The 20,000-nt window shown below is 38.1% G+C and overlaps 1 protein-coding gene across 1 annotated transcript in view; it reads left to right on the top strand.

Annotated features, from left to right (window-relative positions):
* Positions 1-20,000, top strand: part of LOC127005570 (glutamate receptor 4-like) — a 453,194-nt gene that overhangs the window by 146,313 nt on the left and 286,881 nt on the right. Inside the window, exon 5 of the mRNA XM_050874508.1 lies at positions 4,620-4,714. Within this exon, the coding sequence (XP_050730465.1) occupies positions 4,620-4,714 (95 nt within the window). The remainder of the gene's footprint in view (positions 1-4,619; positions 4,715-20,000) is intronic.

Genomic DNA, 20,000 nt, shown 5'->3' with positions numbered 1-20,000 from the left:
TCAATCCTTTTTAGGAGCAGTGCTTAGCGGCATTTTTTGGTCCTTTTTTTTGCCCCGCAGCCTTTTCCCTTAATGTGAAAGCAACATTGATTTCAATACCACTAACATTATCTCCACTATCACCATTGTGGTTATCATCGCAGTCATCTCCACTTCGACCACCATTACGAATACCATCACCATCAGGATAATCCCCACCAGTACGACTCCGACCAGCGCCATCACTATCAGCACCATCGCTATCTTTACCACCACCCCTTCCCTACCCACCCACCCCTTTTATCCCCACCTAAACAAACAATCCCAGGGGTACAATCTCCCTGGTACAGGCGGATCACACCCATGAGCCGCTGGCTGATAAATGGGGTTTCTCATGGCTCCCTTTATTGCACTATTAATGAGTCTTCTCTGCACCTTCTCTCCTGTGCAATTATACTCATCTGTTTTCTTTTATTGCTTTTTGTCCAACTTTTGTTCCTTCCCATTTTTTTCTTGCAGTGCTTCTAGTGATTTTTTATTTTTTTTTATTCCTTGTTTTCGCATTATCTATGAATTCATGATCATGTCAACATATAATATTTTTCTTCGTGTAATGCTTTGCGTTTTCAACCAATTTTATCGCCCATGTGTATGTTCTTCAGTTTTTGGAATACTATTTTTTCTCATTTTCTCCGTCGTATATGCATATCCTTCTTCTCTATTTACTCAGTATCTTATTCCTGTTTTCCATCTATTGATTTTTCTTCCTTGTTTTGAAATTGTTTAATTTTTCGGATTTGTTTTATGTGTTCCTCATCCCCATTAAATTACTCGCCAGTTATTATTTCTTATCTAGTTGATGTTGTAATCAATTATTTCCCCATAAACCATTTTTTCATCCAATTACTGGCCCAAATATCTGGATATCTGTTTATCCCTCCTCCTCTTCTTCCCACTCCCATCTCTCGAATAACATCCCCTCCTTTCACCCGCCCTCCCCTTTGCTGCTCACATCTATCCCTCTTTCACCTGCTGAAGCTCCCAGATTTTGAAACAAGTGCACACTTTAGAGGTATTGATGTCAGTGCAATGGACAACCACTCATTTCACGGTTCTTTTTGTGCTTGAAATATGTTAGTGGATGGCTGTTAATAATGAATGTGAGGAGAGAGATTATTCATGTTTATTTTTGCCGATTGAAATTAATGCTTATACATGTGGGCACACACACACACACACACACACACACACACACACACACACACACACACACACTATATATACTCGCAATAATTCAGGGAAGGAAGGAAACAGGAAAGGAGTAATTATGGGGAGCAGAAGCTAGAGGTCTCGGGAGACGAAGAAAAGAGGAAGTAGCATGGAGGGTAGTAGGAAAGAGAAGAGAAAAATATGATTGGAGGAAGTGATAAAAACATACAGGAAAGAGGCAGACAATGAGAGATAGGATGGAGTAAGGCAATGTAGGGATGAAGAGAGATTGAATGTAGTGAAAGAAAATAAAGGGCAAGAGGAAGATGAGGAGGGAGAGGGAAGAATAGAAGGAAAAGTGCAACGGAGAATAAATGAAAGCGAAAGAAGTGAGGCAATGAAAAATTAGGGTATAGGAGAGAGGGGGTTAGACCGAGGGGTATGAAGGCACGATGAAGCGAGATTGGAATATTCTTACGAGGTGGAGACAGTGAGAAAACGAAGGGCAACGGAAATGAATAATGACTTCAGGAATGGAGTTGAGGTCGCAGGATGTTGTGGAGGGCAGGAGAGAGGAAAGGAGGCAAAGACCGAGGGAGGCGAGTTAGGAGGAGGGAGTATTAGGCAAGAGGAAGCAAAAGTGGAAAATACGTAGGGGGTGGAGGTAGTGGGAGGGAGTGGAGGGAAGGAAGAAGAAGTTAACGTGACGTGAATCCGGCGGTTTGTCGTGGGCGGTGGAGGCTTCGAAGGGATGTAGGAACCCCGTCCAGAGAAGAAAGGAGAGAAACGCGAAAGAAAGGCGGAGGAAAGAAGAAGAAAATGAAAAAGAGTAAGGAAGATGAAAAATGAGAAGACATGATAAAAGAATATGCAAAAAAAGAGGAACGATTACGAAGAAAGATGAATAAAATAAGTTTAAGAAGAAGGAAGAAAGAAGAAGCAAAGCGGATAAAAGAGACAGAAGAAAGAATGGGTAAAGTAAGGCGAGAATAAGTTTGAAAAAAATAAGTAGGAAATGTTAGGAAAAGGAAGAGGAAAAAAGGAAGTTGGGGGATGAAAATGAGGCTGACGTGTTTAAGAAGAAAGGTTAAAGTAAGAAAAATAGCTAATGAATACAACAAAAATAAAACATGAAACAGGAAGATAAATGACTACTGAAACAAATAACAAGACGAGGAGGAACTGAAAGTGTAGGAAGGGGGGGGGGGGGGACAGGGTAGCTTATGGAAATGGAAGTAGAATGAAGTAAAGGATAAAAGTGGAAAATCATGTGAGGTGGTTCATGAGGAGAGGGAAGATGAAGGAATAATGGAAAATAAATAGGAACTAAACTAGTAGCGACGGTAACTCAATAAGAATATGATATTTATGGAAGACGTGATATGAAACAAACGCAACTCGAAAGTAGTTAAAGCAAAAGCAGAAATATGACAAGGAAGAAAAAAGGAGGAGAGAAAAGAAAAAGGGGGAATAGTGTATTTAGAGGAGAAGAGAACGAGGAAAAGGGATTAATGAAGTAACAAGGAAGTGTAATATAAAACCAGACCACACATAGCATCTAATAAAAGTTAATTATTGCTAAAACTTTTCCCACTCATTAACATTACTTAAAGCAAGAGGAAGCACGAGGTGCAGAGAGCATGGATATGAGAAGAATGAAAAATAACTATGACACAAACAAAGAAAATAAAACATAAAAGGAATCAAATGAAATGCACGAGGAAATGAAGGTAAATGAGAACCAGAAAACAAGAAAATAAAGTAAGATGAAAAATAAATCGCAAGGGAATGACAGCAAAAAACAAGAAGCAGGAGAAAATAGAGAAAAATAAAAAGCAATGAAATAAAACAAAATAAATGGTAAAAAAAAAACGAGAATCAGGGGAAATGCAAAAAAAAAAAAAAAAAAAAAAATTCAGACGAAAAATTGGCAGCGACGAAATGAGAAGCAAGTAAGAATTCAACAAGAAATATATAGGCGGACAGAAGATGCAAGGGAATGGAAAGAAAACATAATGCACAAAATGAAGAAATATTAATGAAGTACCAAAGAAAAGAATAGAAAATCAAACTAGAAACACTTAACATAATATTCAAACAGTGATGAAATTATTTCACATGGACTATTTTTGGTAAGAGGTGTTGATCAGAAAGCAGTCCCTTTGACTATTATTTACATTTCAACATGTGTTCTACTTCTTGACCCAAGACTAAGTTCTCCACCTTTTGTCCATTGCTACCTTCATCTTCTTCCTTTGCATTCCTTTCCCCTAATTTTCCCTAATCATCTACCTTTTTCCTTTCCTTACAATTACTCCTTAATGACAAATGTCTCACCTCTCCCTTCATTTCTTCCAGTTTTCTCTTCAACTTTTCTTCCCCTTATTTATACGTTATTGAACATATTCTTCTCATATTTTCCTTCCCTTTCACTTCCTGTATATCTGCCAAAGTCTAATACTCCCACTTTTAGATACTCCTTCTCCGTCTGTTTCCTTTTACATGCTAAAAAAAAAAAAAAAGATAAAAAACAGAGCCACTGCCACGCAATTTGGTCATCATTATTATATTTTAATCCTCAAATTGTATAAACTCTTGCGGTAAGAAAAGCTAAAACGAGGGAAATTAGAGGATATTCTGGTCTGTTTTTCTTTATTTTTTTATCGTAAAGACAGACGCAATGCTGAGGCGAGGGACGTTAGCAATATGCGTTTGTGTGTGTGTGTGTGTGTGTGTGTGTGTGTGTGTGTGTGTGTGTGTGTGTGTGTGTGTGTGTGTGTGTGTGTGTGTGTGTGTGTGTGTGTGTGTGTGTGTGTGTGTGTGTGTGTGTGTGTGTGTGTGTGTGTGTGTGTGTGTGTGTGTGTGTGTGTGTGTGTGTGTGTGTGTGTGTGTGTGTGTGTGTGTGTGTGTGTGTGTGTGTGTGTGTGTGTGTGTGTGTGTGTGTGTGTGTGTGTGTGTGTGTGTGTGTGTGTGTGTGTGTGTGTGTGTGTGTGTGTGTGTGTGTGTGTGTGTGTGTGTTAATGTAATTGTTAGTTAATTATATATTTTCTGCCTAACTACTTTGCAGATAATTATCAGGAAACACACACACACACACACACACATCTCTCTCTCTCTCTCTCACACACACACACACACACACACACACACACACACACACACACATTATTTGATCAATACATACTATTACTATAAACCAAGAATATTAGAGTGCTACATTTTATCCTAGTTAATTCTCCCTTACATTGCCCCTTCTTTTATCCCCATGTTCCTTAGTCTCTTCCTGTTCCTTATTCTCACTTCTTTTTAACCGTGACATCAACAAACGTATTGATCACTCCGCTTTTTTACAGTCCTCGTCCCTCTGCTTCTCTTTCTTTTACTTCCTTTCCTCATCCTCTTCTTCCTCTAATCCACTTTTTCTTCCACAGACACTCTTCAGGTGGTGAAAGATCAGACCTACGGGGCGATTGATGAGTCCCAAGAAGGAGGATGGAACGGCATGGTGGGCGAGCTGGTCAGGAAGGTGAGTTGTCTTAGGAGTACTTGGTGTGGTAGTATGGGCCTAAGTAGTATTAGTAATAGTTGTAGTAGTTGTAGTAGTAGTAGTAGTAGCAGTGGTGATGGTGCACGGTGACGGTATTTGTGTGTGTATCGTCTAAAGCAACTGTTTCTTCTATTTTTTATCCTGTTTCTACTCTATCCTTCCTTCGTCCATTTCTCTTTCATCTTCCTCCACTTCTTTCCTCCTCCTCCTCCTCCTCCTCCTCCTCCTCCTTCTCCTCCTCCTCCTCTCTCCCCTCTCCCTCCTTCTCTGTCTCCTCATCATCTTCTTCCTCCTTTCTTCCACCCCTCCCCATTTTCCTTCTGCTTCCCATTCTCTTCCCCTCCTTCACCTTCGCCTCTTTATTCATAGACCTTCTCCTCCTCCTTCTCCTCCTTCTTCTCCAACAGAGTTGGTGGGGGTGTTGTCTTATATATTCGAGCTGGTTTAAATCCACGTGTTATCAAAGTAGAAAGAATAAATAATATAGACACCATTTTCGTTGAAATTAAAAACCGTTCATGTAAATTAATTATTAGCATTGTTTATAGACCTCCAAACCAAGCAATTGAAATAGGCAGAAACCTGTTCGAACAAATTTCTAACATATGCAATCAATTTGACGCTGTAATTATGGGAGACTTTAACTTACCAGTAAAGAGTTGGGGAGACACTTTAAATATACATTCTGGTCAAGATCTATACAGTAACTAATGAGAAAGTGCGCTTTATCAGCATGTACATAAACCAACTCGCGAAAATGACATTCTCGATCTTGTTCTCACAACTAAAGAAAGCCTAGTTAATGATGTCAATGTTGGTACATAATTCAGTGACAGCGATCATTGAATGATTTCGTTTAAAATAGAAATAAAAAAAGACATGAAAACGAGTGAAGAAAGAATTCCTGATTACCGACGTGCCGATTTTGACAAACTAAGAAATTTACTAGCGAATGCAGACTGGAGCGAAATTTCTGCAGCCTCAGATATAAATAAAGCTTGGGTAACATTCACAGAAACTTTAAGTAGAGCCGTGAATTTATGCGTACCATTCCGTAAAAGACGAGCAACTTCTTTCCAACTGGAAACCAAAGTGGTGGAACAATCAACTCAAACGCCAAACTGAAAATAAAAATCGAGCGCGTCGCAAATACTTAATTACAAATAATGAATCAGACAAAATTCAATTCCAAAGATTACGCCGAGAAACGAAAAGAATCATACGTCCCGATAAAAGAAACCAAGAGATTCATATTACAAGCGCCAGAAAAAAAAAAAACTAAAGAATTTCTTGCCTACGTAAGAAATAAAAAAGTTCTCACCCCCAGTATTGGTCCAACAGCAACTGTAAATGGCGAATCCACGAATGAAGACAAAGACATCGCTAATATATTGAATGATTTTTTTTGCCTCCGTTTTTAAAGAAGAAATATTATCCGATAGGCAACCGGAAGCCCCTAGATATATTGATGACACATCCTTGTGTAGTATTAGCGACATTGTAGAAAGTGATGTAGTACAAATTATCGATAATATTAAAGTAACCAAAAAGCCAGGCCCAGATAAAATATCCCCGCGTATTCTTAAAGAGACAAAATATCAGATCAGCAAGCCCCTCTTGATCATATTCTCAAAGTCGCTAAACACAGGAAAAGTATCATTAGAATGGAAACTCGCTAACGTAACTCCTATCTTTAAAAAAAGGCGACAAGTCCCAACCAGGTAATTATCGACCGATCAGTCTAACGTCAATTGTGTGCCAAATTTTGGAGACGATCATTCGCGAAAAAAATGGTTATTTTTATTTTTTTTTAAGATAATAGACTACAATAATGTAATTAAGGATTCGTAACATGGATTTCGAAACAAGCGTTCCTGTTTGAGTAACCTCCTCAATTTCTTCAAATACATCTTTAATGTATACGATGAAATTCAATCACAACCGCCTCCTTAGTAAATTGCAAGCTCACGGTATAACTGGTAATATCCTAAGTGGCTCAAAGACTGGCTTACCGACCGTAAACAGAGAGTTGTTATGAATGGTATATCATCTGACTGGCGAGATGTCGAAAGCGGTGTTCCACAGGGGTCGGTGTTAGGACCTGTTCTGTTTTTAGTGTACGTAAATGACATTGACGAGGGGCTATTATGTGAAATATTGAAATTTGCCGACGACACAAAAATAGCAAGCAGAGTCACTACGACAATAGATAAAGAACACTTTCAAGCTGATCTCGAACCTTTAAGTAGTCGGGCACGAACATGGCAAATGGATTTCAATATTGAAAAGTGCAAGGTTATGCATATCGGAATCAACAACGATCATATTCATTATCAAATTAACGGAGTGCGACTTTCTCAAGCCAGCAAATAAGAAGATCTTGGAGAAATAATTTCGAACGATCTTAAACCGAGTCAACATTGAACAGAAGTAGTTAAAACTGCCGCGAAACTGATCAGATTTATTGGTTGTACATTCGGACATAAATCAGAAAAAGTAATATTGACACTGCAATTCGTTAGTTCGCCCACATCTTGAGTATTGCGTTCAGTTTTGGTCTCCCTATTACAGAAAAGATATAGATAAACTCGAGAGGGTGCAGCGTCGAGCTACTAAAATGATCCCTAGACTGCGAAATAAACCGTACGAAGACAGACTTAAAGAACTGAACTTATTCAGCTTATCAAAGCGCAGGCTAAGAGGTGACCTTATCGAAGTGTTTAAAATGTTCAAGGGATTCGACAACGTTAATGTTCATGATTATTTTACAGTCTCTCAATCAAACGTAACAAGAAGCAATGGATACAAAATAACGAGGAAGCGTTTCAACTCAAATGGATCAAAGCACTTCTTTAACCGTGTCATCAATGTATGGAATGGTCTCCCTCAAAACGTCGTCGAAAGTGAAACTATTTGCACTTTCAAAAGACGACTAGACAAATATTTAGAAGCTAGCCCGAACATCCGCTATTTTGCTCCGGTCTAACAGAAAGTAGTGTTAGCTTAGTCGTCGTGTATGATCTTCCTTCTGTCCATGTAAAATTCCATTGTAGTTTTTTCTATACTACATGGTATTCTTCCTTTACTTGCCAGCTTCGGCTGGAGGGACTGGTGGGTGGGGAGGAGCCTTCATCTTTGCTGTCTTGTGTCTCTGACTCGTAGATTAGAGTAGATGGTAGAGAGAACAAACAGCCTAGTTAGGACCAAGAGGTCTGTTGCTATTTGCTTTTCCTTTGTACTCCATTGTACTCCTCTTCCTCCTCCTCCTCCTCCTCCTCCTCCTCTTCCCGCTTTTCCTCCCCCCTTGCATGCTCTTTTGCCTGCATTTCCATGTTTCCTCCTGACCTTTTTCCTCGTGCTACTCTTCCCCTGTTTCTTCTCGACCTCGTTCTACCCCTTACCCCCTCTTCCTACTCGTCCCCCACGCCGCCCTCCTTGCGTCCTTATTCATTTCGTCTCAAAGGAAAATAACTTTCTGTTCGGCCGCTCCATAAAAAAAGTTTCTTACAATGACAAAAGGAAATAAACTAGAAAGAAAAGGAATCTCTGGAGAGACACTTAGAAACATAAAAATGGATGTTTGCGAGGTCAGCTTCTATATTCCTAAAATACAAAAATAAAAATACAAAAATAAATATATATCGTGAAAATTTCTTTTAATATGTCACGTGTGATAGAATTTGAATCCACGAAGAGAGAGAGAGAGAGAGAGAGAGAGAGAGAGAGAGAGAGAGAGAGAGAGAGAGAGAGAGAGAGAGAGAGAGAGAGAGAGAGAGAGAGAGAGAGAGAGAGAGAGAGAGAGAGAGAGAGAGAGAGAGAGAGAGAGAGAGAGAGAGAGAGAGAGAGAGAGAGAGAGAGAGAGAGAGAGAGAGAGAGAGAGAGAGAGAGAGAGAGAGAGAGAGAGAGAGAGAGAGATAACCCTATGTTCCTGGCCCAGTTTATTTTTGGATATGTTTTTAGCTTAATCCGGCGATCTTCGGGTTCTAGACTCACCCTTTAGTGTTATCACAAATTCCACTTTTTAGAATGAATCTTTAGAATTGCAGAAACTTTTTGTTTTTTTTACAGCACAGAGAGCAACTCAAGGGCAACAAAAAGAAGATGAAAAAAAAAAGCCCGCTAATTGTTCCTCTCATATAGTGATAAATATAGAATGGCCAAAAGAGAGGTCAATTTCGGATAGAGAGGTGTCTTGATACACACTTCTTGCAAGAGGTAAAGTCATAGGCAGGAGGAAATACAGACGAAGGAAGGCTGTTCCAGAGTTTACCAGTGAAGGGGGTGAAAGAATGGAGATGCTGGTTAACTCTTGCATAAGGGGTTTGAACAGTATAGCAAAGTTATGGCTTGGAACCCTCGGCAACCAACCAACCGGGAATGGGGATTAAATACAAAATCAACAAAAAAGGAGAGCTGTTTTCTACTACTTTAATATATTTACCGAATAGGATGGCACATAATCTAGAGATCTTTGGGTGTCAGGATGTCCAATGTGCTTTGGGTTGACCCGTAATGCCACTTTCACTTTCGATTCACAATCTCGATCATTTGGGGGCCCGAAGTGAATTAGGTACGACTTGTAATATCCGTTACTCCCAGGACGATGGTGCAAAGGAGGAGGAAGAGGAGGAGGAGGGATGGGGTGGTGCTAGTGTTAGGGGCAATGGTGGAACAAGAAATGAGGGGGGAAGGACAGTGGTTATAGAATACGAAATTTCAAGAAAAAGAAAATACCAATGGATACAGAGAGAGAGAGAGAGAGAGAGAGAGAGAGAGAGAGAGAGAGAGAGAGAGAGAGAGAGAGAGAGAGAGAGAGAGAGAGAGAGAGAGAGAGAGAGAGAGAGAGAGAGAGAGAGAGAGAGAGAGAGAGAGAGAGAGAGAGAGAGATCAATTAACATAAAGAAAACATAACAATTAAGGGAAAAAAAGAAGAAGCGGTTGAGTAAAAATAAGAGCAGACATGAGAGAAAGAAGAGAAAGCGAAAATAAATCGGACCCACAGGAGAAAACTTACACCTCGTCTATCTACTGAATCTCTTCCTCCTCCTCCTCCTCCTCCTCCTCCTCCTCCTCCTCTTTCTCCACCTCCTCCTCCTCCTCCTCCTCCTCCTTCTCCACCAGCTCCTCCTCCTCCTCCTCCTCCTCCTTTTCTTCTCCCTTCTCTTCCTCTTCTTCTTTTTCCTTCCCTTCCTCTTCTTCCTCCTTCTCCTCCTATTCCACCTCCTCTTAATTCTCACTCTTCTCCTTTTACTTCCCATCCTGCCTCTCCTGCAGACCCCCAAACACAGCCACATTTATTTCCAGACGTAGCACGCACATTTTTAGAGGCCAAAGAAAAGCCTTTAACTATAAAGTCTCCTTCCTTTAAACCCTTGAGCTCGTTCCTTAAGCCAATCTTCGCCCTTACTTTCACCACCACAATGGATGATGTTTTGATAGGAAATGCCGCCGATCCCCTCTTCCTTTGGAGCTTAAAACGGCTTTTCTTTAGGTGGATGTGGGTCTCAAGAGGGCTACCGTCGCTTTGGGATGAAGTTGGAAAACGGAAGATTATAAGAAAGAAAGGGATAGAGGGGAAACAAAGTACAGACGGGAATGTTTTCGGTATAAATGGAAGATGAATAGAGCGGAGATTTTGTGATTTGCTTTCTTATTTTCATAAATTGCTCTCATGTCTATATATTGATTTACGTATATTTTTTTCCTTTTTCCCCTTCTTCACATCATTTTTTTTCCTTCTCATAAAACATCAGAACATAAACCCACCAAACCTTCCTCGCCTTCACATTTTGTAACCTTTTTTTTAATATATATATATATATATATATATATATATATATATATATATATATATATATATATATATATATATATATATATATATATATATATATATATATATATATATATATATATATATATATATATATATATATATATATATATATATATATATATATATATATATATATATATATATATATATATATATATATATATATATATATATATATATATATATATATATATATATATATATATATATATATATATATATATATATATATATATATATATATATATATATATATCAAATATCGTATTGGGACTCCAAACATAACTGCCAAACCCGTTCCACTCATCCTCTTTCTCTTCACTTTCTTCCTTTTCCTTTACGAATGAGGAGGACGAGGGGAAAGAGGAGGAGGAGGAGGAAGAGGAGGAGGACGAGGATAAGGAGGTGGAGGAGGAGCAGGAGAAAGAGGAGAAAGAGGAGAAAGAAGAAGAGGAGGAGGATCAGTGAGTTCACCTGCGTGGGAGGGACTGGTAAGGAATATGGCTGTGGAAAGGATGTGTAGGCGAACGGAAAGGACGAGGAGGAGTAGGATGATGTGGAAGAAGAGGAAATAGGAGAAAATGTAACGTTAGCCTTTCCTCTCACTGTCTGGTTTTGTAAAATATTAATAACCAATCGTGATACCAAATATATTATTGGTTTTTCCTTCTCCTTCTCCTCTTCCTCCTCCTTTTCCTCCTTTTCCTCCTCCTCCTCCTCCTCCTCCTCCTCCTACTCAGAAACGGCGTATCTTAAGGATCAAGGCTTGGTCCCATGCTCTTCTTAATTTATGTTAATGATATCGATGATGGGCTCACTTGCAAACTATCAAAATTTGCTGATGACACAAAAATCGCTAGTAAGGTAACTACGACACTCGACGAAAGTAAATGTATGTAAATGTATGTATGAATGTACAGTGTTACACATCGGAAATAATAACAATCGCGTTCAGTATGTAATAATTCGCTGGTTCGACCCCATCTAGAGTACTGTGTACAGTTTTGGTCTCCCTATTACAGAAAAGACGTAGAAAAGTTAGAACGGGTTTAACGGAGAATAACAAAAATGATTCCTAGATTGAAAAAACATTTTATGAACAAAGGCTTAAAGAAGTAAATTTATTCACCCTCTCAAAACGAAGAATGCGAGGTGATCTAATAGAAGTGTTTAAAATGTTTAAAGGATTCAGTGATATTAATGCGGAAGATCATCTTTCAATTGATAGATCAAATAGCACAAGAAGAAATAACAATTTCAAGATAAGTGGTAAAAAATTATCGTCGCACGAAGCCAAACACATCTTCAATCGAGTCGTTAATGTTTGGAATTCTATACCCTGTGATATCGTTGATAGTACAACAGTTACGGCCTTCAAGAATAGATTAGACAAGTATTTTGAATCCAACCAGCAAATAAGATATTACTCATTGTCGTAATAACGTTAAGTTCTTTCGAATACTGGTGTCCTTGTCCGCTTTTATCGCCCGGTTAGTGGTAGCAGTAATGGTAGTTCTTTCCTCTTTCCTACATAATTTCCATGCAGTTTTTTCATGCTGCATGGTTCATTTTCCTTTCCTACCAGCTTTGGCTGGAGGGATAGAGTGGGGAGGAGCCTTCGCCTTTGCTGTCCTTCATCTTCCACCTTTGATTAGATAGTTAGTGTAGCTTGTCACAAACAGCCTCGTAAGGACCATTAGGTCTGCTGTTGTTTGTTCTTCCTTAAGTTCTTTGTGTTCCTCTTCTTCCTCCTCCTTCGCACACTCTCACCTTGTGTTTCTAATCGATATGTTATTTACCTCATTCTTCCCACCCTCACCCTACGTCAGCTTCTTTCCCTCCTCCATCTTATTCTCCTCCTTTTATTACTCTTCCTCCCCTTGCTCCTCATCTTTGCTTTACTACCTTATCCGCTTTGTTTCGTATTTTCTCAATTATATTCTGTCGACTTTTCCTATATTCTTTGTTTGTTCGATTTAGGGTTTCTCATTAATCTATAAGCGAGACTTACAACCAGTCATCTGAATATTTAACTTCGACTTTTTTTTCTTTCATTGATAATGTGTGTGTGTGTGTGTGTGTGTGTGTGTGTGTGTGTGTGTGTGTGTGTGTGTGTGTGTGTGTGTGTCTGTGTGTGTGATGTTGAATTTTTCTACCATAGAGCTTGTTTATCTTTTTAATTTGTAGTTCGTGTTTGTTGTGAGAGAGAGAGAGAGAGAGAGAGAGAGAGAGAGAGAGAGAGAGAGAGAGAGAGAGAGAGAGAGAGAGAGAGAGAGAGAGAGAGAGAGAGAGAGAGAGAGAGAGAGAGAGAGAGAGAGAGAGAGAGAGAGAGAGAGAGAGAGAGAGATTTATCCATATATTCAAACAACAGAGCCCATGGTTGAGACTACTGAAAAAAAAAAAGTAGTGGTCTCTCAGTACATCTACGTATAAGTAAATAGTACTACAACAAAGCAGATGGCCTAATGGACAATTATATTGTAATTGTGCCTCAGTGAGTACCAAGGTGAAGGAAATGGCGATCGATTTCGTTTTTAAATGACAAGTGTTGTACTAAACCACTGAAGATGGGTGTTTACTCCATTCTCTTTTTACAACGTTGGTGAAAATATGATATGTGCAGTGTCAATATATTTGTTTACACTTCAGTTTTCTGCCATTATTTCCCTTTCAAAAAGTGTCACAGATAATAGACAATTTGGATTTGTCGATTTCGTAAAACCATTGACTGTCTTAAAACATTCGATCACTCTTCCTTGGAGGCGACGTTTTTCAAATGAGAACATGCTTAGAGATGAGAGCCTTTCAACGTAAAGAGTATTGCGCAAGATGGGGAGTCCAAATGCACCCTGTGGTGGGCTCTGATTAAACTACTGTACAGTAGCAGTAATACAGGTATATTCTGGAAGATTTTTTTATTATTTTTTTTAATGAAGCCCAACGTTTTGTTCGATTTATTCGCTGCATCAATGCATTGCAGGGAGAACTTGATTTTTGACGCAACTTTTACATTTAATTTTCACACGACATCTTTTACATTCGAACCTACCATTTTTTTTGCCAAGTTCAAGAACCTAACATTTTTCTATGTTAAGGGCCTCTTCCATCTATTGGACCTAGCTAAGAGGTTATCCAAATTATATTGGAGGCTTTCCATATCTTGTTCTATAATGATAGAGTCATCAAATTAAGTCATGATATTAGGTCAAAAATATACGTCACTGATGAAAATTATGAACAGCACTGGATAAAGGACCGAGCTTTGAGGGACACCACAGTGACGGGTGACCACTCTGAGAAACATCTATTACTTCCCATCATTTCTTCGCTTTTGCTTAACCCGTCCGCTACGATTGGCACAGATTTGGATTTCATTGGTAGCCTGTTAACACATACTCTGAGGACCTTCTCTGCATCTGTGGTGGTGAATGGAGTGTTTCCCATGTGGTATTGGTGTGCTGCATATCCCCTCCAAATGTACATGACTTTACATTTTCTTTATTGAATTGTAGCAGCCACTTTTTGTTCCATTCCTGTAGCTTGGTGATGTCTTCTGGTAGGAAATCCGCAGTCAAGGGGTTAACAAGTTAACGGTCGATTAGTGTACTTTACCTTAACTACATAGTTACTTGATTTTGTGAGGTAATTAATGATGTGGACCCTTATCAATATGTTATTGATATCCTGATAATCTACGTCAAGTGATTGGTTGCATCATAAACTAAGAAGAGGTCATTAAAAAAATAGTTGGTCAGGCAAAAAGGGTCTCTTGTATCGGAAACCGTGTTGTGAATCCAAAAGTGACGTTCAAAGTAACATAGATATTGTCACAAATAATGCTTTCGAGTAGTGTACCTACTATTGAGGTTATCCTAATGGGCCTGTAGTTACCTGATATTTTTCGTCTCCTTTCTAAAGAATTGGTGTAACGTTATCGATTTGCACATCAGAAGGGTCTATATCTTTCCGCAATAACAAATAAATGTGGTTGTATGATAAATCATTATTTCACTTTTTGTTTCGTTAAGTAGTTTAGGATATAATAGCATATAGTTCTTAACATTTGTTTTACGCGACAGGAGTGCACAAAGGACTTCATCGGTTGATAGTCAAAATTGGGTACGATTTTACCTGGATTTTCATAAGCACAGTTAGCATCGCCGAAGGTGGTAGAGGCGGTTAGATTGATACTGAATACTGAAACATATTCACAGTATGTAGGTTTAAGTTATTAAGTTATATTTTCTGTAATATGAGAGTCCTATCACATATTTTATGTTTATGTAATTGAAGAATTTCATATTAGTTTTACAAGTGGAAGAAATATTTTTCTACGCTTCGCCTGACATTTTTTTCACTCGTCTCCTGGCTTCCTGATAAAGTGTGTTATTTTCGGAAATGTTTTACATCTTCTTTTGTCTGTGTTTTGTCTGTATAACATTTTGTTTCCATTAGCCATAGTTTGCTACCCTTGGTTCTCGTAGTAAACCAATGATTAAATACTGCTTCTTTATTCTTAGCTTTTCACACATTGTACAAAGATTTTTGTTCCTATTCTTCAAATTTTTATTTTTGGCTAAGGTTTAAAGAAAATAATAAAGTTTTTGTTTAAAACAAAGAATAAGGAGAGTAAGAACTGTTAAATGGATATATTTTCAAAATTATTTTCTAAAGTGTATAAAAAATATTTACCACCGATTTTGGTTAGGTACTAGTTTCCAGGGTGGTGTTTTAGGGCTATGGGAATATTTGATTTCGTTGCTAAACCATGGTGTACTTTTATTTCTCGCATCTCAGTGAAGTGAACAAATGATTTTTGCTGAGTAAGTAATTGATTTTTATATACTGAGACAGAATTTTCATCTGCGTTGGAATAATCTGATGATTGAATTTCTGCCAAGTTTTGACAGATTTGTACGAAATATTCGGTTATAAAATTAAGCACCGTTATTATATTTTGTTTGAGTTCTAATGTCGACGCGTACTAATTTGTGATAGAAAAAAACGAGGTATTATCTTTCGGTAACTTTATTGATTAGATTTTCCTTTGTCACCATAGCAAGACCTACTGTATTATTTTGCTGAGGTAATTACCCTCTAAAAAATAAGCATTCCTTGCCCTACCTCTTTTGTACACAAGAGTGACTACAAATCAGAGAGAGAGAGAGAGAGAGAGAGAGAGAGAGAGAGAGAGAGAGAGAGAGAGAGAGAGAGAGAGAGAGAGAGAGAGAGAGAGAGAGAGAGAGAGAGAGAGAGAGAGAGAGAGAGAGAGAGAGAGAGAGAGAGAGAGAGAGAGAGTTTCTTGGTACTGACATAATCCTTCGGCATACGCGTTCTGTATATTTTTGTTTATTATAAAGAGTAAAAGAAAGGAAGGAGATATATATATATATATATATATATATATATATATATATATATATATATATATATATATATATATATATATATATATATATATATATATATATATATATATATATATATATATATATATATATATATATATATATATATATACTAAGCATAACTGTCGCGCTATTATCATCCTCCAGAGGTAAATCGGAAAGTGTGGCTACCGAATACTTTTTACTATATTTTTTTAAATTATTCATCGTCTCTTTACTTTTACAAAATAGTTTTGAGTTGAATGAGAGTCGAATTTAGGAGAGGAAGGTTGAAAAGGGAGCAGAAAAAAAATATAAGGAAAATAACTGATGTTAAGAGAGATAGAAGAGAGGGGCTTGGGGCGTTTTTTTTTTTTAAATTAGTTGTACTTCCTGTTCTTTCTGTTCATTCCGTCTGACTGTCTGTCTGTTTGTATATCAGTCTGTCTATCTCTCTGGATGGCTCTCACTCTCTTTCTGTCTCTGCCTTTGTCTCTATATCATTGTCTGTCTGTCTTTGTGTCGTTCCCCCCCGTCTCTCTCTCTCTCTCTCTCTCTCTCTCTCTCTCTCTCTCTCTCTCTCTCTCTCTCTCTCTCTCTCTCTCTCTCTCTATCTGTGTGTGTGTGTGTGTGTGTGTGTGTGTGTGTGTGTGTGTGTTGGAGACAGTGATATAGAGTCAGAGAAAGGAAGAGACAGAACGACACACACACACACACACACACACACACACACACACACACACACACACACACACACACACAAACACACACACACAACACACACACACACACACACACACACACACACACACACACACACACACACACACACACACACAGTCACTCATACATAATGGGCTTTGATCCAATTTCGTTTTACCTTCACATCTCTTTTTCATCTTCCCTCAGTTTCTTGGCTTTCTTTTTAATCCCTTATATTTGTATCAAAAATCCTTTACATGTTCTGTTGTTTTTACCATTAGCCTTAATTGTATTACATGTGTTTACTACAAAACGAATTATATAATATAGGAAAGATTCACAATGGAAGGATACAATAAATTCACGAGTTATTTAGAATGAACAATATGACTATATATGCATGTGATTGTATGTTTTATTGTTTATGTGCTTGTTTGTTTGTCCATTATTTTTTTTTTACCTGCATATATCCTTTTCCCTTTCCTTCTCGTTTCCTCCACCTCCTCTTCCTTGTATTTGTAACACACGTCTATAATTCTTCTCCATATTCTTTTGTTATCTTACCTTTTTCTTTAACTTCAATTCATTTGTTGACTATTAATCGAAGAATATTACATAAGAAAGAATGAAAGAGATAGCGTACAATTAATCCTCGAGAAATATAGAAAAGGGAGTAATATTTGTCAGTAATGAGAATATGACTTAATTAAATATGATTGTTTGTACGTTTTTGTTTAATCGTTTTTTACTTTTTTTTTTTACTTTCGTATATATATATATATATATATATATATATATATATATATATATATATATATATATATATATATATATATATATATATATATATATATATATATATATATATATATATATATATATATATATATATATATATATATATATATATATATATATATATATATATATATATATATATATATATATATATATATATTGATTGATTGATTGATTGATTTATATGTTTCTTAAAAAGACTGACTTATTGTGAGAGGCAATAGAAACTTCAATTTTACTCTTCAGTCCTCCTCCTCCTCCTCTTCCTCCTCCGCCTCCTCCTCCTCCTCTTCTTTCTCCTTCTCTTCTTTCTTCTTCTCCTCTTCTGCTTCCTCATTTCCTCCGTCTCCTCTTTCTCCTCCTCTTCCTCCTTTTCTCCTCCCTTCCTTCACCTCGAAATCCTCCTCTTTGGGCAAGAACTGTTAAGAGGTTAATTAGAAAAAGGTAACTGAAGGTGAATGGGGCCTAATCGAGAGAGAGAGAGAGAGAGAGAGAGAGAGAGAGAGAGAGAGAGAGAGAGAGAGAGAGAGAGAGAGAGAGAGAGAGAGAGAGAGAGAGAGAGAGAGAGAGAGAGAGAGAGAGAGAGAGAGAGAGAGAGAGAGAGAGAGAGAGAGAGAGAGAGAGAGAGAGAGAGAGAGAGAGAGAGAGAGTTTCTTCTACATACCAATAATAGTGAAAAAAAAATCACATAGTTTTCATTCATGATTTTTTTTTTTTTTTTTGCTTTTTTTTGTCTTTTGTATGTTAGGAAATCACCAAGAAGCCGTTTCGCAGCAGAAGCAGTTTCGTTGGTAATGATATAGGTAGAGTTGGAAGCGAAGTGATATTTAGGCGCTTTAGGGAATCGTTCACTAAAATTTGAGATTTCGGTTGGGTGCCAGTCGTGTGTGATGTTTTGCCAAGGAGGGGGCCAGTGCCTTATCAGTAAACAGCAGACTGGCGGCTCACAATAAGCGTAATAGTTGGCTTTTCATAGATAACTGGGACCTCTTTTACGACAAAGGCACTTTGCATGGCAAGGACTGAGTGCACCTGTCACTCAAGGGGGTTGAGGTTTTCGCAGACCCCCTCGAACGATCACTTAGCACCCTGCAGGATTTTTTAGGATAGGCGAGGGGGGGAGAGCCGATCATCAGTGGTTATGTATCGCATACTGTGACTAGGAAGCTCAGGATTAATAAAAAAGATGCAACAAAGGATGGTTTAACTGCTTATTATGCTAACAGTAGGAGTTTCAGACACAGAGTTATATACTAGAAGGTCCAACTCCAATCTCTCGCCACGGTGAGAGGTGAGGCCACTGCTCCTGCCTGTAACTCTGTGGTCGGCCGCCATAGGGTGACGGATTGGCGACCTTTCCATGATTTCACATGTTTACACTTAATCACTATTAGCTAGCCACCATTATAATATTTTGGAAAACTGAGCCGATTATCGTATTGATGAGACATTGCTGCATATCATGATCACACATTTATTGCACTTAGGTATACCTACAATAAAATAATGAGAAAAATATTTGGTAGTGTATAAACATTTTTGTTATATAACTCTGTGGTCTCAGACATAAGATAGATCTACTAAAGGGGAAAGCATGTGTAGAGAAGTTCGACAGTATTACAATCACGGAAACATGGATGGATATTGCAAACAAAAACTTCAAGTCGGAATTGGAAATAAATGATTAGCTGATGTTTCACAAAGATAGACAGGGAAGAAGAGGAGGAGGAAGGGTTGCTCTTCATTTTAAAAACACTCTTAAAATGTTCCGCTAACAATCCTGTTGAAACAAATGGCGACTCAGAGTTAGTTTGGGTGGACGTCCACAAAGGGAAAGACAGGCTAACTCTAGGGGTTCTTTACAGGCCACCCATCCTTGGCAGGCAGGACACGGATATTTTACTACAAGAGATTGGTAAGGCGAGCCGGAGCAAAAATATCAGCAGAATGGGGGATTTTAACTATTGGAATATAGACTGGAAAGGCGTGGTGGGAGATCTAGAATCCGAGGATTTTCCGAAAGTGCTATTACATAATTTTCTCAGACATGCAATAACTGAGGTAATAACATTCAAGACTTAGTCTTAACTAACAACGATAATATGTTTGGGGAACTAGACACTGGGGAGAACTAGGTTGTAGTGATAACAAGGAGATTAGGTTTAACTTAGACTGGGCGATAACCCATGAACTCAACCTTGTGTTGGTACCGGACTTTAGAAGAGCCGATTACGAGGGACATAGAAGACACCTTGAGGAGGTGAATTGGGGAACTTTAGGGATTGATGAGGGCCGGATCACAAGGCGGGAGCCTGATGGTCATGGAAGTCATGTAGAAATGACTTGCAACAATTTAGTTAGAGTAATAGCAGAGGGTCAAAGACTGCATATCCCTTACCAGGCACTTATAAAGAAATATAACGACCCTAAATGGATGACCCGACGGTTCAAACATGAGATTGGTTTAAAGAGAGGGATTTAAAGGAAAACAAAGAATGGGGAAACCCACTTAAGGGGTAGGTATGTGGAACTTGCCAGATCG

This window comes from Eriocheir sinensis, chromosome 30, assembly GCF_024679095.1.
Source record: "Eriocheir sinensis breed Jianghai 21 chromosome 30, ASM2467909v1, whole genome shotgun sequence".
Lineage (NCBI taxonomy): Eukaryota > Metazoa > Arthropoda > Malacostraca > Decapoda > Varunidae > Eriocheir > Eriocheir sinensis.
Note: the sequence above shows the minus strand (reverse complement) of the source record. Positions and strands in the feature narration are given on the sequence as shown.